The sequence below is a fragment of the Tiliqua scincoides genome, chromosome 2 (genome assembly GCF_035046505.1).
Source record: "Tiliqua scincoides isolate rTilSci1 chromosome 2, rTilSci1.hap2, whole genome shotgun sequence".
NCBI lineage: Eukaryota > Metazoa > Chordata > Lepidosauria > Squamata > Scincidae > Tiliqua > Tiliqua scincoides.
The window spans coordinates 33,336,045-33,361,180 of NC_089822.1; the positions used below are offsets into that span (position 1 = coordinate 33,336,045).

Sequence of the window (25,136 nt, forward strand, 5' to 3'; positions counted from 1 at the left end):
CTTTTAGGCAGGAAGCTGAAAGCCAGGACCTCAAAGGTAGCGTTCTCTGAAGTGCTACCTGTTCCACGCGCAGGGCCAGCTAGGCAGGCGGAGATCAGGGGTCTCAATGCGTGGATGAGACGGTGGTGTAGGGAGGAGGGGTTTAGATTCGTTAGGCACTGGGGAACTTTTTGGGACAAGCGGGGCCTGTACAAGAGGGACGGGCTCCATTTGAACCAGAATGGAACCAGACTGCTGGCGCATAACATTAAAAAGGTGGCAGAGCAGCTTTTAAACTGATCCCTGGGGCAAGGCCGACAGGAGCCGAGGGGCATCCGGTTTGGGACTCCTCATCCCTATGGGATGAGGATGGGGAGGTTAGAGAACAACAAGACAAAGGCAGGGTAGGAGAAGAAATTGGGAAAGGTAGGGTGATGGGATGTGATAGACGGTTTGGCACAATGAGAGGATGCGGGGACAAAGGAGCGAATAAGCAGCCCATCCTGGGGCATTCCGTGTATAAATGCTTTTATGCGAATGCCCGAAGTCTACGAGCAAAGGTGGGAGAACTGGAATGTCTGGTGACAAGGGAAAATATTGACATAGTGGGCATAACGGAAACCTGGTGGAATGCGGAGAATCAGTGGGATACCGCAATCCCGGGCTATAAACTCTACAGGAGGGACAGGCAGGGGCGTGTTGGAGGTGGGGTGGCCCTTTATGTTAAGGAAGGGATAGAATCCAGCAAAGTAGAGATTGAAGGTGGGTCCGACTCCACCGTAGAATCTCTGTGGGTTAAATTACCAGGCTTGTGCAGCGATGTAATACTGGGGGTGTGCTATCGTCCTCCAGACCAGAAATCTGATGGGGACCTTGAAATGAGGAAACAGATCAGGGAGGTGACAAGGAGGGACAGGGTTGTAATCATGGGGGACTTCAATTATCCTCATATTGACTGGGTCAATTTGTGTTCTGGTCACGATAAGGAAACCGGATTTCTTGACGTGCTAAATGACTGTGGCTTAGATCAGCTAGTCACGGAGCCCACCAGAGGACAGGTGACTCTGGATTTAATTTTGTGCGGTACGCAGGACCTGGTTAGAGATGTAAACGTTACTGAGCCATTGGGGAACAGTGATCATGCTGCGATCCGTTTTGACGTGCACGTTGGGGGAAGAATACCAGGCAAATCTCTAACAAAAACCCTTGACTTCCGACGGGCGGACTTCCCTCAAATGAGGAGGCTGGTTAGAAGGAGGTTGAAAGGGAGGGTAAAAAGAGTCCAATCTCTCCAGAGTGCATGGAGGCTGCTTAAAACAACAGTAATAGAGGCCCAGCAGAGGTGTATACCGCAAAGAAAGAAGGGTTCCACTAAATCCAGGAGGGTGCCCGCATGGCTAACCAGCCAAGTTAGAGAGGCTGTGAAGGGCAAGGAAGCTTCCTTCCGTAAATGGAAGTCTTGCCCTAATGAGGAGAATAAAAAGGAACATAAACTGTGGCAAAAGAAATGTAAGAAGGTGATAGGGGAGGCCAAGCGAGACTATGAGGAACGCATGGCCAGCAACATTAAGGGGAACAATAAAAGCTTCTTCAAATATGTTAGAAGCAGGAAACCCGCCAGAGAAGCAGTTGGCCCTCTGGATGGTGAGGGAGGGAAAGGGGAGATAAAAGGAGACTTAGAGATGGCAGAGAAATTAAATGAGTTCTTTGCATCTGTCTTCATGGCAGAAGACCTCGGGCAGATACCGCTGCCCGAACGGCCCCTCCTGACCGAGGAGTTAAGTCAGATAGAGGTTAAAAGAGAAGATGTTTCAGACCTCATTGATAAATTAAAGATCAATAAGTCACCGGGCCCTGATGGCATCCACCCAAGGGTTATTAAGGAATTGAAGAATGAAGTTGCAGATCTCTTGACTAAGGTATGCAACTTGTCCCTCAAAACAGCCACAGTGCCAGAAGATTGGAGGAAAGCAAATGTCACGCCTATTTTTAAAAAGGGAAAGAGGGGGGACCCGGGAAACTATAGGCCGGTCAGCCTAACATCTATACCGGGTAAGATGGTGGAATGCCTCATCAAAGATAGGATCTCAAAACACATAGACGAACAGGCCTTGCTGAGGGAGAGTCAGCATGGCTTCTGTAAGGGTAAGTCTTGCCTCACGAACCTTATAGAAATCTTTGAAAAGGTCAACAGGCATGTGGATGCGGGAGAACCCGTGGACATTATATATCTGGACTTTCAGAAGGCGTTTGACACGGTCCCTCACCAAAGGCTACTGAAAAAACTCCACAGTCAGGGAATTAGAGGACAGGTCCTCTCGTGGATTGAGAACTGGTTGGAGGCCAGGAAGCAGAGAGTGGGTGTCAATGGACAATTTTCACAATGGAGAGAGGTGAAAAGCGGTGTGCCCCAAGGATCTGTCCTGGGACCGGTGCTTTTCAACCTCTTCATAAATGACCTGGAGACAGGGTTGAGCAGTGAAGTGGCTAAGTTTGCAGATGACACCAAACTTTTCCGAGTGGTAAAGACCAGAAGTGATTGTGAGGAGCTCCAGAAGGATCTCTCCAGACTGGCAGAATGGGCAGCAAAATGGCAGATGCGCTTCAATGTCAGTAAGTGTAAAGTCATGCACATTGGGGCAAAAAATCAAAACTTTCGATATAGGCTGATGGGTTCTGAGCTGTCTGTGACAGATCAGGAGAGAGATCTTGGGGTGGTGGTGGACAGGTTGATGAAAGTGTCAACCCAATGTGCGGCGGCAGTGAAGAAGGCCAATTCTATGCTTGGGATCATTAGGAAGGGTATTGAGAACAAAATGGCTAGTATTATAATGCCGTTGTACAAATCAATGGTAAGGCCACACCTGGAGTATTGTGTCCAGTTCTGGTCGCCGCATCTCAAAAAAGACATAGTGGAAATGGAAAAGGTGCAAAAGAGAGCGACTAAGATGATTACGGGGCTGGGGCACCTTCCTTATGAGGAAAGGCTACGGCGTTTGGGCCTCTTCAGCCTAGAAAAGAGACGCTTGAGGGGGGACATGATTGAGACATACAAAATTATGCAGGGGATGGACAGAGTGGATAGGGAGATGCTCTTTACACTCTCACATAATACCAGAACCAGGGGACATCCACTAAAATTGAGTGTTGGGCGGGTTAGGACAGACAAAAGAAAATATTTCTTTACTCAGCGTGTGGTCGGTCTGTGGAACTCCTTGCCACAGGATGTGGTGCTGGCGTCTAGCCTAGACACCTTTAAAAGGGGATTGGACGAGTTTCTGGAGGAAAAATCCATTATGGGGTACAAGCCATGATGAGTATGCGCAACCTCCTGATTTTAGGAATGGGTTAAGTCAGAATGCCAGATGTAGGGGAGGGCACCAGGATGAGGTCTCTTGTTATCTGGTGTGCTCCCGGGGGCATTTGGTGGGCCGCTGTGAGATACAGGAAGCTGGACTAGATGGGCCTATGGCCTGATCCAGTGGGGCTGTTCTTATGTTCTTATTAGGCCAGAAAAGGAAAATTAAATTTTCGAAATGGAAGGCAAATCCTGATTGTAAACAGTAACCAATTCTCATCAGATCTTAGGGTTTTACTGTATCATGCTCTTCCATGGGGCGTGCAGTGGTCTCTCATCCAATGAGATTCATACCCACTTAGCTTCATAGCAGGTACTCCCACACCACTCACTGTATCCTTTATTGCCATTAAAGAAAAGCTCAGCATGCAAGTGTTAAGAAATTATTTATTCACATAATTTACATATATAACATGACTGCTTTCTTTGAAGCAGAAAGCTTACATATGTACACAGTTCAAAAATAAGTGTCAAACTCTTCAGTAAAAGCAATTCATTTTAAAAAAGTTTTAAAACATTTCTCAGCTCAGTTTTCTTCTGTCACTACGGTATATGACATTCATGCCAGAAAGGCATTGTACCCTTTTCTGAAATTAAATACACTTCAAAAAAACAAAAAGATCATGGTTTATGGTGAAAAACAGTATCTCTTGTCCTTTCCATTGAACAAGGAAAGATAAGGCACCTTATAGCTCAGCTTATGTGATTTGTGAAAAATATGTTTTGCCCTGTAGTTTCAATTACTCCAAAATATTACATGAGTATGTTTTCATTATTCCAGTAGCCTCTTAAAATTACATTATTTGATACTTCCTATATGCAACCTATTTTTCCATGCTAGAACTGATTTCCCTTGCATCTTTATCACTGAAAAATATTAACTACTTCTCAAAGACCATTAATCTAAATATATTCATTTAGTAAATGAATCCCAGCAACCGAGCTAATCTTGCTCTTTTTAGGGCTCCCATTAGGTATTACAACATTTTTAAAAAAAACACAATGCTGAAACTATAGCTCAACATAGATTTGTCTAAGAGTTGAGATACTGACTTGCTACCAATAGCTATATGGTCTTTTGTTTTGCAAAAAACAATGAAAGTCTTAAAAAAGTTATATGAATGTTATCAAACATTGTAAATGTCAATTTCATCTTGGGATGACAAAAGCACAAAATAGATTTGCAGAAACTGTATGTACTATCAAACAATTGGAAATGAAAATATATACTTCACAGATGTTACATTTTCTGGGAGGCAAATGTATCTTATCTATAATTGTCTCTATAGAGACAACCAGAATTTAGTATCAGATCATTAGTTCAATGCAACTAACAGCTCTCAGATACGTTTTTCAGACTGAACCATGTGCAGTTGCTCTAAACAGGTTTCCCTGCAATGATAAATGGAGGATACATCTTCTGGCAAAATCTTGAGCTACTTATTTAGGAGACAAAAACCTAAACAGATAAGAAAAAGGGTAAACCATTCCCTCAAACATATAATGATTTTTAAGCCAATAATTCTCATGGTATTGTTCTCTCATTATTGGGGCTGATCTTGTTCTCTTATTCCTTATCAGTGGTGTTATAGTGTTACATGAAGAGTTAAAAAAAGCATACACTGCTGCTCATTGTTTCAAGCTTTGATTTAGAATTTAATGCTTGGAACTAGAGTAATGTTAAATCCCTTCTTGTGTCTGGGACAGACAGAATTAACTTGGAAGAATTATCTTTAATACATACAAATAAATACAATTTTCACATTTATCTCTATACACTCAAAAGTAACTAAACATTGCTACGATGAACCAATTTACAAATGCATTTTTAATAAAAATACATAAGTGGACTAAAAATACTTTCTGTACTTATTACACACTGAAATGTTCAGAATTTCCTTATTACTGAGATAAATATGACCTCACTCTTCATCAAGGCTGACTTCGCAAAAAGAAGTTAAATAATGTACAACCAGTCCCACAAACATTAGCATTATAATTAGGAGGTTAGGGTCATACAAATTATTCTTCATTGCACTTCGAAAGCACAGCCATGCATCTAGAAACAACTTGTATCCAAACCAACAACCAACCATCCAAACCTCTTGCTCTTTTGATCATGTGCAAGTGTTGTGGTTTCTTAAAGAAAGTGACAGATTATGCAAAGAAAAATAGTCTAGATAAAGCTTACTATATATATTCCATTACAAATAAGGGCTGAGTGAGAATCTGTGACTAATCAAAGATTGGTTTGCTACTTCAGTGCATTGTTGGATGCCAGACATCTAGTAAGTTTTAAGTTATTCTGAATCATCAACTTCCATAAAAATATCACTAAAGAAATATTCTGAGATCTTAGTTGGCTCTTCGTCTTTTTCCTGCTCCTTAGAAGAACCTTCATTCTTGGATAATTCAGAATGAAACTGAAAGAAAAACACAATACATTTATAGATTTAACATTTATTACTACATATGCATGTGCCAGATGGTGTTGTGCCTTAATACCAAAGCAGCCATACCAGATGGTAGTTTCAGAAGTCAGTCAAACGAGTACACCTGTAATTATGCTTATCTGAGCATATCTGTTTTATTATATATTTTTCTGTACAAATCAAGTTTTGTTGTTAAAGCCACACACTTTTTTTGTTTAATCAATAAGAGGAAACATGTTGTTAACCAAAGAAATGTTGTCTGCACCCAAAGCTGGCCCAACACTTCCTGATGCTTGAGGTAACTTGCCGAATGCTGCTCCTCTTACCCAGTGATGTGCCAGCCCTTGCTCCTTCCACTCAGAGAACTTAGCAGTCTCCTGTCCTGTCCATTTCCACTTCCTCTCTGTCATCCCCCTCTTCCTTTTCTAATTCAGCCAGTGGAAGAAGGAGAGATAGTGAAGGCAAAAAGGCAGATAGAGATGCCTGCCCACCAATCTGCTATCTGAGACAAAGGATGGGCTGGCTGTAACTGAACCATCTATAATTTTATTTCTCAGAAGAAATTCAAGCATTGCTTTCTCTATAATTCAAACTTCACATATACCGTATTGTGGGTTCAGTGCACCCAAATTACGCATAGTAACAGAATTCCGAAGACTACTTACTGCCATGTTTTAATTAAAGAAATTAGTTTGCTCTCTTTGAGTAAATTTTAGATAGTCCTACAAGGGTAATGTTTCATCATGAGTATGAGGAGTAGGTATGTGCAAGCTTTTGGTTTTAGAGACAGGCTGCCTCCGATTGTCAGATGCAGGGGAGGGCACCAGGACACAGATTGTGTCTGTTGTCTTGTGCACTCCCTGGGGCATTTGGTGGGCCACTATGAGATACAAGAAGCTGGACTGGGCGGGCCTTTGGCCTGATCCAGCAGGGCTCTTCTTATGTGCTTATGTTCAGTTTCTAGATTTTCTCTTAGATATTTAATTGTTCACTCTAGCCTTGAACCAGTTAAAGCTCCTTAGTTCATTAACTCTGGTAGAGCCAAGAAACCAAAATATCCAAGAAGGATGTGAATAGCCTATCATTGTCAATTACTGATAAACAAGGTGAACAAAAATTTGGTCAGCATTTAAGCATAGCAGTCTGTGTGGAGAAGATCTTGCACTCTACTAATCATGAGGTAAAGCATTTTATACCAACCTATAAACATAAATATGACTTGATTGTAACTATACAGACATCTTTCCATATGCAAAACAAAAGAACAATTCACTCATAACTGAAAAGCATCTCAATAAAATCTCACTGCTGCAGGGTTCAGCACAGGCAATAGATGATAATCATTCATACCTGAACAGTAGAGGAACTTTCATTCTCATATTTTGCAGATGATGAGGAGGTTGTTGGAAGGGAACTGTTCATGTGAGACTCCTTCTTGTCCCTTGGGGACAAAGCAGTGCCTTTGGGCATTAATGTAAGAGGTTTTTGATGACTCTGTTTATTCCCTTTTGTAGTTTCTTCTTCATCGATATTATCTTTTTTGCAGATTAAAGGTAAAAATCCCAGAGATTTTTTAGATGGCCTATTCAAGACAATTAAGTTTCAAGGTTAACTGCATGACATCAGCGCAGCAGACCAAATGATTAATCAGTACCCACACAGGAACATTCAGATCTTTTAAAAATCACTCTTAATTTTTTCTTTGCAATTAAAAAAATTGCATTCTTTTTCTACTGGGCTGGATTAACTATTTTGCCATGCATGTTATAGAATTGGGGTAAAGATAATTTACTGCTCTGTGGCATCCAACCCCACCTCACAGAATCAAAGGATTCATACAGAGCTGTTTCGGCCATCTGCCGACTCTAACACGACCAGTGGTGATCTCATCACTAGGTGTCATGGAGTCAACAGGGACCAATAAACCCAAAGTCTCTGTCATCGTAACTGGCTGGAAGAACTTGACTTCAAGTTACTACATGCCTCTCTCCAGAAATGATATTCACAGCCCAATCCTAACCAACTTTTCAGTGCTGATGCAGCTGCAATGCAGGCCCAAGATAAAGGAACACTTACCTTGAAGATGCCTCCATGACTGCTCCTCCCAGAGCAGGATGTGGCACTCATCTCAATGGCTGCATTGGAAAGTTAATTATGATTGGGCTGTCAGTATGTGTAGCAGCCATAAATCAGGGATTCTGATCTTACTGTGTTCACTATACATAAAAGCGGGGGAACCGGGGTAGAGAATATATTAAAAGCACCTGCTAGGTAAGTACCTGGATAATGGCATCTTTGGAAGGACCACTGCACTTCCAACTTGTTCTGATTGTTTGGATTTCCAAATATTGACAAAGCTTCTTTGTTCACTTGTTTTTGCTTTTCCTCCATGGAGTATTCTCGGTTCCTGCACATCAGAACTGGCTGCTTGATCAAATGGCACAGTCTCTAAATTCTGAGGAGATTGCAGCTGTTCACAGTTAACTTGGAGCTCTGAAGTTTCATGTACCAAGTTGGAGAAAGATGAATTTTTCTTCTTTGACACAGACAATTTTTCTGAACTTTTTTCTTAGGACATAAAACAATGAAATTTGAATTAATAAGAAGAAATGGAGAATCTACTGCTCTGGCTTTCTTCAGCTCAGTTCCATTTTACTCTACATAGAGAAAGCCATATGACTCATTTCTCCATAAAAGCATCTTGCCATAAGCATTCACTAGCAACAGTCCATAATGAGGATCTAAAAACCAAAAAACTAGTTCCACAAATCTTTAGACTTATGTCGCAAACAGCAGCTCCTCAACCGCAACACATTTAGAATGGCAAACTGCATTTGAAACTGAAGGGTGTTTCAGATGAAGTTTGTGATGGTAAGGACCCTGCTTTTCAAACAAAAAAAGGCAGACATTTCACAGGACTGGCAAACTTCTACCATGAGCTCCAGCAGCTCTTTAGATTCTGGCCCAAATCCTGACCAACTTTCCAGCACTGGCATAGCTGTGCCAGTGGGACGTGTGCTGCATTCTGCAGTTGGGTGGCACTCACTGAAGCCTCAAAATAAGGGAATGTTTGTTCCCTTACCTCAGAGCTGCATTGCTGTTATGTTGGTACTGGAAAGTTGGTTAGGATTGCACCCTCTGGCTTATATTAAGTTGTCACACATGCTATTTCTTCATACTGTATATGAAAACATTCACCTACCAGCAGCTTTCCTTGGTATGCATCTTAGTTTAAGAGAGGTCTCCTGCATTAAAGAAGATACAGAAATCAGTACATAATGTTCTTTTTACATTTAGATCTCAGAAACTAATTGTAATGAGAAGAGGCTATCGCTCAGTGCTTCCAAATCAGAAAAAGTCACCAGACAAAGGTTCTGCAAAATAATAAGTTTCATGATGGGGCTATAACTCAGTGACAGACCAACTGATTTGCATGCAGAAGGAGCCAGAGCCAATCCCTGACATGTCCAACTAGAACTTGAAAAGAACCCAGGGGCCCCTGTGCCCATGGTGGTGACATTGTGACATCACACAACATCATGATGTCACTTCCAGGTTTTCCTGAGTCAGAACAGCGGGTAGAGCTCATGCACACTCACAGCTGCATTCTATGCTAATTGCAGTTTCTAGACATGTTCTTCAGAGGTAACCCCATGTAAATGGCATTACATAGCACTTGTGTATATATACACATATAGGGGTGTGTGTGTGCGTGCGTGCGTGCACGCGCACACACACAACATATAAATGCTATATATAATGGCAAAGACATGCCCTATATAAAGTCATGTAAGTGTCATTATATAGTCAACCAATCCAAGAAATAATAGAGTTGACATACCAGCCTGAGTCAGCTAAATGCATTCCAGACCTGGGCTATCACCCAGGCATTTAAGTTCGTTCAGGAGCACCCCCAAAACGCAAACTCAGTCCCTCAGAGAGAGTACTACCCCATCCATAACCAGCTGATAATTCTTACCATTTAACTTTAGTGATTTATTGGAATAGTATCTGACCTTATTGGAGCTTTTCAGGCTCTCTTCTGCAGAAGAGGAATATTTTTTCTTCTTAGGACAACTGTCACTTCCTTCAAGAGCTACAGCATCCCTCTTCTGACTCTCCCAAGAGGTTGAAATGGGATCTGTAAAATGTTTTGTTGGGGCTGTCTGTAATTCTTCTGGTTCAGTAGGGTTGTCCACAGAGGCAGCATTTTCTTCAACAGTTGTGGATCTAATGCTGTATAATGTTGGCCAAATTAAATTGTAAAATAACTGTTAAGTTTAATTAAAATTAAAAGTCACATGAACAGCAACATATTAAGCAGATTGAAGACTGCAATACTCATTATCCTACTTTGAAAAAGTACTTAAGTTACTTTCATTCCAAGTAACAATTTAAATAGGGTAAGGCTGCAAAAAATACTAGTCTTATGTTAAAAGTTTTCCTCTGTCTTCAGCTCACAGACAGTTTACACTTTGTTCTTCATCAAGTTTAAATGTTTTTGTAAGCTTTATCTACTGATCAACGGTCAGCTCTGTAGTCATTCCTAATTCTTTATTAGTTTGTTTACATGTACATGTGGCCATAAGCAGTGGAGATATCTTCAGGTTTACAAAGTGCCCCCTCCAAACTTTTGAAAATCTGTTCCACATTCTCTTAAAATGTTGTTAGAAATAGTGTGTGTACAGACACGCATGTGCACATGCACACAAATACATATTATTGCAATGTTGTTGTCACATCTGTTTCCAAGAGAAAGCACATGCATGACACAACTCTGGAAGCAGGTCTATAGGGCAAATGAAATCTCCCTTCACTTTTTAGTTGATCCCCAGGATAGTGCACCATAGTACAGTCTCCTAATCCCTTCAACATTAGTAGAAGTATGAATAGAGGAGATTCCACATTTGTCTCCCAGGGTATCTGATGTTCAAATCAACAGGAGTCTCCTGTTTTGTTAAATTCTTCCTGTAGGGAGGGGCACAGGATGAACACAGAAGGAAGCCTGCAAGACCACTAGTACCCTTCCACCATTCTAGATACAACTGGATCTTTACTACAATTGAAATACAACACAGCTGTCCTCCTATCTCATTAAAGATTCCAAGGTTTAACATTGGTTGATGCTGAAGCATCATATTACCTATTCTCTCTTGTTAGCTCCACTGATTCTGTGTTATCTGGACTGAAAAGCACTGGTGTGAGAGGCAATTCTTCAGAAGCATGTTGTAGAGAAGTAGAGCCATCACTGCAACCCTCTGAATTAGCTGAGATTTCCACCAATGTTAAAATGAACGTTTGCTCATCTTCTGCTTCTGGATGTTCTATGATGCTGCGATTTACTACCAAGGCACCAAATTGGGGAGAGAGAAAGCGAAGAACATACATTCATATAAAAAATAGTTTTATGAACAATGCTTAATTCAAAGCCCATTCCTCAACCTAGCCTATTTATGGAAGCAAAAACGAGTGTTAGAATAAAAGAAACTCAAAATAATTATAATAATCCAAATAAAGCTCACAGACCAACAGTGTAGTTCTGTAGTCATGTATACATCTGCTAAAGACATTTCATTTTAGTGTCTTTGTTGATATTATATTGACCAAAAAGTAATTAAAATGTGTAGCCAAACAATTAACTTTGTAAGAGAACCCTAACCTTGTTCAATTCTATTTAATTTGGTTTCTTGTGTAATGTCAATATGAGTGTATGCATTGTTTCATATGCTTGATAAGGCTTTCTTACTCACATGCAGTCCAAATAAGTGGTCAGAAACATCTTGCTTTAATCCTATCTAACTTGACTAAACTATGCTGGGGGTTACATAAGTTTTATAAATGTATAGTACTAAAACTGATTAAAATAGCTATTATTTTCATTTGTGTTCACAGTAGCAACACAAATACCTTGTTTTTATCACAACTGAAGGGACAGTTCTAAACATGACAGAAAAGGAGGATCATACCTCTCCACCTTAAGAACCCACCAAATGCCCACATATGGGAGCTCTTGTTCATACAGAGTTTATGGGCAAAATATCCAACACATGTAGTTTCAAACCAAATGATCAATACCTCATACAGTATATATCTGGAAACCAGATATACACACAATTTGTGTGTATGTTAATTTTTTACAGTACAACGCTAAACAAACAAGACATCCAAGTGTGACAATCCAACAGATTCAGAGCTGAAAGGAGGACAGGTGCTTATGTTCCTAAGGCAGGTTCAAGACCACCTGATGCCTGAGGTGGCATGCCATATGCCGTCCCCCTTTACCTGGTGATGTGCTAGCCACTGCACCTTTCATTTCCTGGTTTTGAAAAGGAAGAGGGTGGTTAAGCAGAAGAGGATATGTGGAGAACATGACAATGGTTGGGGCATTGGGACGCTCTAGCCCACCATTCTCCTCTTTTCTCCACCAGAAGGAGAAGTGGAAGAGAGAGGGTAGACCAATGTTAGAATCCCCCACCAATCTCCTGCTTGAGGTGACCACTTCAGTCAGCCTCATGAATAGACAAGACCTACATATTGGGCAACTATAATCCCATTCCCTCACCATGCATAAGCACTCAGTTATTCAAAAGTGGTCTTGGAACTGTTTCCAAAGTAGGATTCTTTAATCCTCATCAACTGATAAGTAAAAATAACCATCCAGACACTAACAGCCAGACACCAATACTAACACTAACACTAATTATTACAGAATTCAACACATGACAGCTTAATGATACCCAGGACTTTAAAAAAAAGCCATTGCTTCATGCTTGTATTTGTTTCTCTTTTATCCAGCTGACAAATGAAGAATGATTTTGTTTCTGTAAAAGCTAGTTTCCAATAGCTACAAACTTTTGATCATAAAACAGCATAAAATGTACCTGCAGTTATCTCTGCGGTTGCTGAAAGACTTAGATGTTTGCTTGCTTCCGTCTAGTAATAAAAACATCACAATTAAAACATTAAACATGCCAAATAACTTGAACACTCAGAAAATATGAGATTATAAAACAGTGAAAAAATTTTGATAATTACTTTTAACCAACTGAATAGTTTTACATGTTTTCTCAGGGTACATAATAATTCCACCTTCTCCTGGGTGCCCCCACAAATCACTAAAAATTAAAGCGACAAGGAAATGGGGAACTGGCAAAGTTACAACCCAGTAAAAGCAGTCTCTAAATGAAACATTTATATGATGCTAGGCAAGAACAAAATCTTTAGTCTTGTCTATAATTTACTTCATTTATAAAAAAAAAAACCCAAACAACTTTGGCCTATAGCACAAAACTCTCTCAAAGATGACTCATAGAAAAGATTGCTCAATAATTTAAAGAACATTCATTCTTCCAACTATTCCAATTATTTCAGTGTTCCAAAACTGTGTGCCCAAAGCTGCTTCACACATAACATTTTCCCCCCAAAGTGTTTTTATTCATTAATGACTAGTAGACAGTTAGTCTAAATGCTTGTCAAAAGTACAATCTGACCTGCCCTTTAGTAGTTCTCTATACTCAAAGCACAAGTTCACAGCATTATTCTAGGCAATCTAGAAGAGTAAGTAGCAACAAACAAGCACACGGAAGTCTTGTTTGGAAAAGGGAGGGGAAGAACAGGGAAAAGGAGAGATTATTGCATGGACCACATGCTTACAAGGAAGGCTGGCCAATATGTGCAGTCACACACAACAATAATCAAGAATATACTAAATGAATGTGGAAAAAAATGCCAGAATACTACAAAGAAGGTATTCCAAGTATATAAGCAACAAGCATGACTTCTTACCTGTGCTACATCAACTTTAGACAACTGGCATTTAGGAGGACCAGAAATGTTTTCAGGAAATTGGACATTAATGTCTGTGTTGGGCTCACTTGGCAGTTGAGGAGGACAAGATTCTGCTTTTGGAGATGGTTTTGGAGTTAACTCTGATCTGCCTTCCCTAGTCTCTTTTACAAGGTCCTGCCTTTTGAAAAATTAACACAGTTCAGCTTCATAAAATGTTTAAAAAGTTAAATATTATAAAATGTTTTTATACTGCATAGCCCAAAACAGTCAATTTCAGGTTTATGATCACTCTTTGTCAAAGTGATTAAACACACCCTTTTGCAGCCTCATAAATGAGTGCAGTTAATAAGGAATGCAATGATTTTTTTCCAAAATGCTCTCATCAACTATCTATAAAGAAAGTTGTTTAATTGCTCATGTGCATCAAAAGTAACTTGGGAAAATGAAAAGGATTAATAAGTAAAGATGTAGTATGTGTTTTTTTAACTCGCTGTAAGTACAGAAACCAATAAATGCACAGGTACCTGTTTTTAATAGTTCTGTATCTATAATAATTTTGGGGTATTGCATATGCCCCTGGTTTATGAAACATAATTTACCATCTATTTTAAACACATTGGTAAAAAGCACCCAGCAGAGATACAAATGTACTAGTATATAGAACAGGAGTAATATTTATACCTTTCAGTGTTGTTTTCCTGCATGACTTGACTGGCACTTTCAGGCTGTAAATCATGCTCATCCACAGAGATGCTTTTAGGTAGCTCATCCAAGTGGAGATTCTGTTCCAGTTCAACTTTCTGTTCTTCTGTAACATTTTTTGACACTTGCTCTTCTGTTATTTTAAAAAGTTAAACAGCACTCAGTATAGTTTGCAAAATTTGAATGAGATTGATATATATCATATTCTGCTTAATCCCCAACTGATTTTACTAAACAGAGAATGGAATTATGGGGAACTTTAAACTCATAATTGGTCATCTGTGAGGAGCGAATCTATACGTGGCTCAGCTCTTGGGAGGACAACTGATTGCCTATCTTTGCTCAATAGAAAAAAAAATGCTTGGATGCAGAAATGAAGGAATTTAGTACACAGCACACATGTATTTCAGATAAAAGCAATATTCTTGTTCAACTGGATACAATTTCTCAGTGACATCCATAAAAGAGAGGATAAAGTAAGACAAACATGAAAAATCTAATATTTTAACTGCAAACTATTATCTAAAGCAGGGTTCTAAGACTAAGGCCTGGGAGTCACAGCTGGCCCCCCCAACACAGTTTGACCAGTCTGCCTGAGCCCAGTGGCGTAACTGATTGCAAGAGCCCCCCCCCCCACTCTCTTTTTCACACCCACTACCATGCTTCTTCCTCCTGCTAGATGAAGCAACTGTTGAACAGGGCTGTTGGTGCAGACAGCACAGCCAAGAGAAAGGGATGACAAGCAGCCCCACAGTAAAATTTCTTATATGCAAAATATATGTATTATTTTCTATACTTCACCAGCTCTAGCACACCATACAAGCAAGACTGAGTTATGTGGCCCCCGTTAGCTTAAAGTTGAGGAACCCGCGTTTTAAAGTACACATACAGGAAGGGGTTTAATATTTGTAGTTGGAGAGGGAAATTGAAATAATTTGCTTTGTTATTTTCATAAAATGATGGCAAATCCAAGTAAACTCCTAATTAAAATTATATATTTTTATTTCTAAAGAATTAACTGCTTCAGTGAACCAATTAATTATGTATAAGAGATAGCAGAACCAATCCAACACTACACTCTCCTGCACTGTATGTTAGGTTCAGCTAAGTAAACCTTAGAAACTGGTTTTAAACATACTTACTGGTCCATTCTTAAACATACTTAAAGTCCATTCCTCTAAACCCCTATAATTAGCAGTAAACGCCTTTATTCTCAGAGTGAAATGAACATACAAACGGCAAAATTTCCATAAGATATATCAACTGCAGTGATCGTTGCCTTCCCAGGCAACATAATATCTCAAAGAAGTTTCCAAGGATTTGAGACGGTTTCAATGTATAGAGAGATTTATGACAAAACTAAGACAACAGCAACAAATACTATGTACTAAATAAAGGCATGTTGTTGTTCAGTCGAGTCATGTCCAACTCATCGTGACCCCATGGACCACAGTACACCTGGCCACCCTGTTTACCACTAACTTCTGGAGTGTGTCCAAATTCACGTTCATTGCCTCAGTGACACTAACCATCTCATCCTCTGCTGACCCCTTCTCCTTTTGCCTTCAATTTTTCCCAGCATCAGAGGCTTTTCTAAAGAGTCCTCCCTTCTCATGAGATGACCAGAGTATTTAAGCTTCAGCTTCATCATCTGTCCTTCCAATGAACAGTCAGGATTGATTTCCTGTAGGATTGACTGATTCGATCTCCTTGCAGTCCAGGGGACTCTCAAAAGTCTTCTCCAACACCATAATTCAGAAGCTCTTCAGAAGTTCTTCAATGCTCAGCGCTCCTTATGATCCACCTGTCACAGCCATACATTACTACTGGGAAAACCATAGCTTTGACTATACAGACCTTTGTCGACAAAGTGATGTCTTGGCTTTTAATTAAGTTATCTAGGCTTTTCATAGCTTTCCTCCCAAGAAGCAAGTCTTTTAATTTCCTGGCTGCAATCTCTGTCTGCAGTGATCTTGGAGCCCAAGAAGATAAACTGTCACGGCTTCCATTTCTTCCCCTTCTAATAATAATAATAATAATAATAATACTACAGGTATTTCTATACCGCCTTTCTTGGTCCTCAGATTTCTCCTCGGACTTTATTCAAGGCGGTTTACATAGGCAAGCAATTTTTAAATCCCTTTCATTTCCTGGTTTTGAAAAGGAAGAGGGTTTTTACAATTTGAAAGAAGGTTTCTATCTTTCAAGAAACCACAACATTCAGATGTTTCTTTCTTGATCTGGTCACACATTCTGGCCTCCATCCTCCCATGCTCAGAGCAGATGGAATAGCTTGGCTCAGCTTGTCAGCTGCTTCAAGGTCGCACGGTGCTGGTGGCCTCGAACTGGCGAACTTTGGATGTTATCTTCAGGCAAATGGAGGCTCAACCCTCTAGACCAGACCTCCTGCCCATGAGTTGCCATGGGTTGATGGGACCGAATGCCATGAGGTTTTTTTAATGTTAAGTTTCAAGCCACATTTTGCACTTTCCTCCTTCACCCTCATCAGGAGGTTCTTTAGATCCTCGTTTCTTGCCATCAGAGTGGTATTATCTGCATACCTGAGGTTATTGATATTTTTCCCAGCGATCTTAACTCCAGCTTGTGATTCACCCAGCCCAGACTTTCACATGATGTACTCTGCATATAAGTTAAATAAGCAGGGTGAAAATATACAGTCTTGTTGTACTCCTTTCCCAATTTTAAACCAATCAGTTGTTCCATATCTGGTTCTAACGGTTGCTTCTTGAACCGCATACAGATTTCTCAGGAGACAGGTGAGGTCATCTGATACTCTCATCTCTTTAAGAACTTGCCACAATTTGTTGTGATCTACACAGTCAAAGGCTTTAGCATAGTTGATGAAGCAGAAGTAGATGCTTTTCTGGAACTCCCTTGCTTTCTCTATAATCCAGCGAATGTTGGCAATTTGATCTCTAGTTCCTCTGCCTCTTCAAAAAACAGCTTGAACTTGTGGTAGTTCTCAGTCCACATACTGCTGAAGCCTAGCTTGCAGGATTTTGAGCATAACCTTGCTAGCATGTGAAATAAGCGCAATTGTACAATGGTTTGAACATTCTTTGGCATTGCCTTTCTTTGGGATTGGGACGTAAACCAATCTTTTCCAATCCTGAGGCCACTGCTGAGTTTTCCAAATTTCCTGGCATACTGAGTGCAGCACTTTTACAGCATCATCTTTTAAACTCTTAAGGATACCTTTGTATGCCTTTTTTAAAAACTCTGTATGCCTTTTTAATAAAGGCATACAAAAACCCAAAATGAGCACAGAAACGCATGGGAACTATGTCAATCACAAACATATCCATTAAATTATGGAAATTACCTGAACACTTTTAAGTTTAAAATATTCTGGCACAAACTGGTGCAGAGAAGAAAGGGAAGCATTGGCTGGGACAGGAGAAAACAGGGAGCTACATCATCTCATTTGAATTCACAAGAATCTCTGTTTAACTTTTAATTTTCAATGATCCAGCGAGGAAACAGAAGTATTTCTTTCCCTTCTTCCCCCTTGCAAGTTTTATGGTTGCTATATGGTGTTGGAGGGGACAGGGAATATGGAAGAGAAACTGTAGCTGGGAAGAAGAGGCAGGTGGGGACAAAAGTGTCTAGATTTAGCAGTGCACTCTTTAAAATGCAATAATGGAGAACTAGAAGTACAGTGTGTTATTTTTAAGAAAAAAATTAAGTAAGATTCTTACAGCCCAATCCTAGCAGGCCTATCCAGGGACACAACTAGCATTCTGCCAGTGGAGACTGACTTACAACAGTTATAAAAAAATCTCTGGCAGTGCACAAAGTTGTGTGTTGTCAGACTGCTGGGAGGGAAGCCATAGAGGCCCTGCATGCAGCAATGAACCACTGCTGGCTAGTCAACCCAGGTAAGCCAGTCGGGGAGGCAGAATGGGGCAATGATGGATCCAGCACAGCAGCATCCACCAAATTCAAACCCCCTTCCCAAACCCAATCTCATGACCTGGGTCCATGCGTACCCCCCCCCCCGCCCAGAATGCAGCACAAGCTGTTTTGGTGCAGCTGCATCAGGGGGAGGCATAGGATTGGGCTGTAAGAGAGTGAAATTCTACAGAAAAGAATTCTGCATAGGAAAAGTGAAAAAAACACAGCAACCCCCCCCCCAGATACACAAACCACAGATATGGGAAACCCTATCTCCACCTTCCCCCCATGCGCCCATTAATACAGTTTAGAATCTTATAGGGCAAAAATGATCTTCCTTATACAAGTTGCTATAAGCATTCACATAGTGACATTAAGGCAGCACTGAATGCTTGCAAAAACTAGATAAATGCTAACAGGAAGCAGTTAATGTTAATGAGTGCACAGGGAGTGAATCTGCAGATAACTGAATCTATGGATACAAGGGCTTGCCTGTAATCTCAAATGTCCTGATGCTTACGACTTCATAAACTTTTAAAATAGAAGATCAAAATTAAGCTCTTTACCTCCTGCTTCATACAATCTTTTAATGTCGATAATGAAGACTTACCATTCTGAATTTCATTAGAGTGTGTGACATCCAAACTTGGATTAAGAGATTTTTTCAGAGCATTCCTCTTTAGCCTCAGACTTTTGCTAAGGTTTGGTTTAGGAAACCTGCGTCTTGTCAGTTTTGATGTTTTATTTTCTGTGGATGAAGACAAATCACTGAAGGCAAAAACAGAAAACACAGTTAATTAGCTTTAATTTTTAACACACATTAAGACTGCAATCCTAAACACACCAGGGAGTAAGTCCTATAGAACTTAATGGTGCTTTATGAACATAGTAAGGCCCAATCCTAACCAACTATCCCGCAATGACATAGCTGTGCCCATGGGGAATGTGCTATATCCTGCAGTTGGATGGCAGTCGCAGAGGCTTCTTCAAGGTAAGGGAATGTTTGTTGCCTTACCTTGGAACTGCATTGCCCTTGCCTTGGTGCTGGAAAGTTGGTTAGAACTGCGCCCCGGGGCTTTCATGGTTGGGCTCCATACTAGACTATAATAGTTTTTTGGGGATAAATGCCATGGTCTAAATGAGAGCTCTAGTTTAGGGTGGGGCAGGGTGGAGGGCATACTTGGGTTTGGAAAGAGGTTGGGTTTGATGGCAGTGGCACCTGCCAAAACTCAGATCTGATCAACCTTCACAGGTCAACGTGGACTTGCGCCAGTGATATCACTGACACAGGTATGAACTGACCCATGGTGGTGACAGTTGAGGTTTACAATTGAGGCAAGGGAATAAGTGTTCCCTTACTCCGACAAGGCCTCAACAAGCAGAAACTCCCCCATATATGGGATACAGCTGACACTCTGCTAGTGCCATTGCACCGCCACACTAGGAGTTATGGTTCTTGTAGGCCAAGGCACTGGTTCCAAAACATTTTTGACCAGTGGCTCCCTTGACCTAATAGGCCACTGGCCATGGCTTCCCTTTAGGGCTACAATCCTATACGCTGTATAGCGTGGCATGTTTTTTACAAGGATTCTGTGGCTCCTCTGGCTGGTTTCCATGGTTCCTCAGAGAGCCACAGCTTACAGTTTGTGATTCACTGGGCTAAGGAATGGCCAGGGCGTTGCTTAACAATGTTAATAAATGTCAGATGATGTTAGAATAGTAATACAAACCTCCAGAATCTAGTTGCTTCCTGTGAGCATTCTTCTGAACCTGATGTACTTGGATCCTTTGGCTCAGCTTTATTTGTATTGTGTGAAGAAACCAGTTCATGTGTTGAAAGAGCAGAAGGTGGCAAATCACTGCAAATTATACTTTGCTCTTCATTAGGCTCTTTTGAAGAGTTATCAGCAATATTCAGTTCATCTTGATGGGGAAATTCCTGAGTTTCTTTTTCATTAAAATAAAAAGTTGAGAAAAAAAATTATACTTGTCATTTACATGTGCATGGCTATTCGAAGTAGGACTACTAAACATTGTGCAACTTCAACTGAATGAATGTTCTAAAGCAGCACTTCTCAATGTATCTGCTGTGGCAGGTTGGCAATTTATTTTTCCCCAGTGTGCTGCAGACTAGCATGCGTGCCTGTTCTCACATATAAAAAGAGATAGAGGCAGGCACATAGCACATTGGCTTACCTTGTCCTTCCCACTTACTTTTCTGCTTTCCCAGACCCTCTTGCAAGACTTGGCGCACATCCAAGTCTGCAACAAAGCTTGGGAGAACTGGTAACCAGGAAGCTCCAAGAAACATGCTGCAGCCCAACAGCCAACAGCTTGTGGACCAGCAACTAGTTTGCAGATCAAACTGAATAGCACTATTTTAAAGGATACAGATTGGAATCCCAGATAAACATATTTTGTCATGTCTATATTTCACTAACTACACCATTGATTTCTGTACTAAAAATATTCATGAGTGAAAAATACAGCATTCTATAGCTCCACCGACTTACATCACTTTGGAAAACAGTTCAAAGGGGCAGCCATTCAGAGTTGGTTGCTCCAAACAGCAGCCCCTTTCCACAGTGGCAAAGCTTCTGTTGCTTTTTAAAAAAGCTTTTAACAGTGTGGAGCCAGCTAGCTGGAAGTAACTGTGGTGATGTCATCACATCACCACAGTTACTTCTGGGCGAGGCGGGGGTGGCAAGAGAGCCAGGACTACCCGTGAGAAAGCCTGAGGGTACAACCCTTGAAGAACCATCTTTTTCCTGTTTCTTATCCTCTATTTTATCCTCTACTTTCTATTTATCTGATTTTCTCCTCTCATTCAGCTGACATATGAAATGTACATAATTTTGTGCACACAATAGCAGGCATGAGACAAGGGGATAGGACATGGGGAAGGAGAATATGTTTGCATAGCATTTTTGATGCATTTCCTCTGTTGTTTTTTTTGCTGTTTTTTTTATTTTTGAACACTTTTAATCCCCAGATGCTTCTGTCTCAATTCAGCAGCCTAAAGTGGATCTGACATCTTATAGCAGTTTTTGTTCCTTGTTTGAAAGCACCATGCCCAGACAGGTGTGTGCTGGATGGTCCTTCCCCATGGCTGAACTAGCCAAGCTTCCTACTGGGATTGGCAAGTTACCAACTAGACAGCCCAACCTTCTTGTCTTGGGGAGGGATGTATTGGCCAGATGAATCCCACTCATCCAATCATCCTGATGACATCAGCAAAAGTTCAAGCACAGGGATGCTTCTTTGTGTTTTGCCAAGTCTGCCAATGGAGTGAGTGCTGGGTCACGGAAGGTGTACCCACTTAGGGCCCAATCCTGAGCCTCACACACCAGCTCACCACTGACATGCATTGTTGCAAATGTGCCATAAGGAATGTTTGTGAGCCTTACTGCAGGCCCAGCACCAGAAATAGCCCAGCGCGAGCTCCAGCGCTGGGCCTGGGGTCTGCTCAGCAGCTTGCCTGAACCGCTGAGTGGCAGAGGTGAGTGGGGTGTGGGGGAGGTAGGGATGAGTTATTCCAGGGTGGGGGGAAGAGGCATGGCGTGATAGCGGAGCTCAGCTTCACCAGATCTGGAGGCCTGTGTCAAGCATGGGCCAACACAGGACTACAGGTCTCCTTGATTCCTAGTGGGCTAAAGAGCTGCCACAGAGTTGAGTAACCCCATTGTGTTCCTTTCCCCCAAGAAGTCATCAGTGGCTGTCTGGTGTTTAGGATGCAAACTTCTCTGCTTTGAGGCACTGGGGTTTCCTGTGCTTTATTCCTGAGTAGTATCCTAGTCCCCTCTGCTGGGCGTTACTAGTTATTGAATTCAATTTGATCGAGCCATTTCTTTGCATCCATCCCTCAGAGCTTCAGCAGTTTCCATAAGCCTTATGTTGTACTTTTCCTACCACCCATTTTTTCCATTAGGTTTGATTCCTTTTTCTTTAGTGTTTTTAAGAAACTGGTTATATTTGCCTAGGCTGCCTAGCCTGTGCTTAAGGTAATTCAGTGTCTTGCTGGAGCTGATCACACAAAGGCACTACTGTGATTTGGTTTTAAATATAATCTGGGGTTCTTGGTTGTTCTGCAAGGGGTGGCTTTTCCCAAACCATCTCTCTCTGCCTGGTCTCTTTAGTTTGGGATGGTGACCACAGGTATCTCTACAAGATCTGCTTCCTCCCCATTCAGCAGCCGACCCAGTAAAAAGGGAAAGCAGACAGTGGGAAGCATTACATGAGTGCTACCCACTAGCTGCTACTCTCCTTGGCCTGCAGCCTTCTCCAATTCCTTCTGCCAAAGTGTTTATAGCTCTCAGTCATTCATAATAAGTGAAATGGTTTGGCATAGTGGCTAAGAGACAGAGCTGTGAATCAGGATGTCCCAGCCAGAGGCGTATCCAGGGGCCTGGGGTGGTGACATCACAGCATTACCTGACATCATGTGATGCCATCACTTCTGGGTTTTGAGGAGGGCAACAGCAGCAGCTTTGCAGTGTAGCTGTGGTCTCCATTCCTTCTCCAGCAACTTCCCCCAACTTTTAGTTTCCGCTGAGCCAGTGCTGGCCCCCCCACTAGCACTGTGATGGGCTCAGAGGTTTGCAGCAGCTAGGCAGAAGCTGAAAGTCAACTGGGAAGCTACTGCCCTTCAACCCAGGGCACATACCTTTCTTGCCATACCCTAGATATGCCTCTGGTCCCCCCAGCTGACCTCTGCCCTGAGTTCTCACTAGATGGCCTTAGGCAAGCCATTCCCTCTCAGCTAAGATAGGGGGATGATAAAACTGCTTACACATACTACAGGGTTGTTGCAAGAACAAGATCAAATAATATATGTGAAGTAATTTGCATACTCAGAAAAGCAATATAGAAAAACTTTGCTTTTTCAACACTTACGTTGATGTTTTGCAACTTTTTTGTTATTTGCAAAGCTAAGCTGTGAGGACAATCCTAGAAGAAAATCCAATCATACCTTTGGTGGTGTTTAATTGGAACACTGGATCTCTCATAGCAAGTAAAGTCATAGCTGCTTCAGTACTTCCATCATTAATCCCTGGAAAAAAATTACACATAAATGTTTACAAAATGATAAATCAAAATCAGCCACATTTTATTTCTCCTCAAGACCTAATACATCAGACAGCATTGGTTTGCTAATTTTGAAGGAAAATACACATTTGTTTATAGGGTATCCTTAATATTATCTGCAGTTCAACATATCTCATTCTCTAATTTTGAAGTGATTTCTAAGTGGTGAGTAAACATAATCATTCTTTATTTTAGTGAATGACAGACCTGAGAATCTCCATTTAACAAGACTTTTAAAAAAAACAAAACCGATATGAACAACACGAATTCAACTTAGCAGATGTAACTGTATAGTTGTTCAATGGACCAGATTCAAATAATTACCTGTTTTATTTTCTGGCTCTTTCTGTGAAATAACCTTGTAAAAAAAGAGAAAGAATTACAATTACAACAAATTGTAATCAATTACAGTGCATTCCTTAATTTTATTTTAAACTAAATTAAATTTGTTAAGCTGGTTTTTCAGTTTGAATTGCTAATCAGTCTCCATAAAAAAAACAAGAGGTGAGATGGTAGTATACAATATTTAAGAAAGCAAGGAGATAAAGCAGGAGAAATGTGCCAGTCTCAGAAATTCTAATACAAAAAGATTGTGTTGTGGCATTTACTTGAGAAAATGACCACTTATAAAGGACCAAAATGGTGGACCTAGGCTAAAGTGGCCTACCTCACAAGGAGAAAGGACCAAGGAATGTGATCAGGCTTTCCCAATCCTATCCCTATAGCAGAATCCTTTTCCTCTCTTAGGAAGAGACAACTCTGGTCAGTGAAATCCAATTAAAGAAAGCTTTATTGATGACAACATGTTAAAAAAATAGAGCCATACTGCTTTCTGGGCCCTCATAAACATTTTTACAATCTCTCACCCTGAGGATGGAGGAAGAAGCAGGCAGGTGATGCAGAAGCATAAGATGAAAAAAAGAAAGAAAGAACCTCTCCTCCTCTGGATTTCAATTTTTTATCCCCTTGGTGGAAGCAAAGGGTCTTTCTGTCTTCCCATGGGATATGATCTGTCCTCAGGGCCTCTCCTCTACTTTCACCTCCCATCATCTTCCATCCCCTGGTCTGGGGTTATCTCCCCCAAAACCCAAGTAGGAATCAATTTTCTTTCCCTACAGTTGCACACAACAGAGCCTTCTTATCAAAGGGCCAGCTAGCAAAACACCAGTCTAAACTTTTTCTAAAGCATGACCTTGGTTCCCAAATAACAGTTCTGTGAGAACTCTTTTCTTTGATATTTGTTGCTTCCAGGAAGTTGCTTCCAGGAAGTTGAATAGGGAGCAGTGGTGAGGCAGATGGGATGCAGGGGGAGGGGCAGGAGAGGGGTTTGTGTGTATCAGGAAGTTGAACAGGGAGCAGTGGTGAGGCAGACGGGATGCAGGGGGAGGGGCACGAGAGGGGTTTCCATCTAAGAGAAGGAAAACTCTGATTCCAAACCTCCACTGCCTTGTGGCTACATCCAGTTGTGGAAAAGGCTTCAGGAGTCAACCTCGAGGCAAAATCAGGAGCCGGAGTCCCTCAGGCGGTTCGTGGCTGCACACAGTCATGTTCTGGCAACTCCTGCGACGCCGCTGGAACCAACCGTATTGGTTTCTGCCTTTCCATTGGATCATTCCAGCGACGTGGAGAGGGGGGATTTGCTGCATGGGTAACAGCCTATCCTCCATACCTTCTTTACCCAGGCTTCGCGCACTGGAGAGGACACTCCAACTTCGCCATACGGTGTCGGCACAACACGGGAAGCAGCAGTTACCGGTTATAAGTCTTTGCTCGATTGGCGTAGGGCATGACGCCAGGGGCTGCTTCCGACGGTGGGAGAGATCATTGCATCTCATTGGGCAGCTACCGCCCGCCTTAAGCTGGGCAGTCCCCAGCCA

At 41.3% G+C, this 25,136-nt stretch overlaps 1 protein-coding gene across 3 annotated transcripts in view; it reads right to left on the reverse strand.

The window, feature by feature from the left end:
* Nucleotides 1-3,706: 3,706 nt before the first annotated feature.
* Nucleotides 3,707-25,136, reverse strand: part of BDP1 (B double prime 1, subunit of RNA polymerase III transcription initiation factor IIIB) — a 79,790-nt gene continuing 58,360 nt past the window's right edge. For all 3 annotated transcript variants that reach the window (XM_066613527.1, XM_066613528.1, XM_066613526.1), the window contains 13 exons: nt 23,584-23,617; nt 23,144-23,224; nt 19,905-20,121; nt 18,785-18,942; nt 14,239-14,392; nt 13,555-13,735; nt 12,651-12,702; nt 10,913-11,111; nt 9,786-10,005; nt 8,972-9,014; nt 8,049-8,337; nt 7,120-7,351; nt 3,707-5,760 (listed from right to left, as the gene is read on the reverse strand). In XM_066613527.1, coding sequence (XP_066469624.1) covers nt 5,638-5,760; nt 7,120-7,351; nt 8,049-8,337; nt 8,972-9,014; nt 9,786-10,005; nt 10,913-11,111; nt 12,651-12,702; nt 13,555-13,735; nt 14,239-14,392; nt 18,785-18,942; nt 19,905-20,121; nt 23,144-23,224; nt 23,584-23,617 — 1,983 coding nt within the window. In that variant the 3' untranslated portion in view covers nt 3,707-5,637. The remainder of the gene's footprint in view (nt 5,761-7,119; nt 7,352-8,048; nt 8,338-8,971; nt 9,015-9,785; nt 10,006-10,912; nt 11,112-12,650; nt 12,703-13,554; nt 13,736-14,238; nt 14,393-18,784; nt 18,943-19,904; nt 20,122-23,143; nt 23,225-23,583; nt 23,618-25,136) is intronic.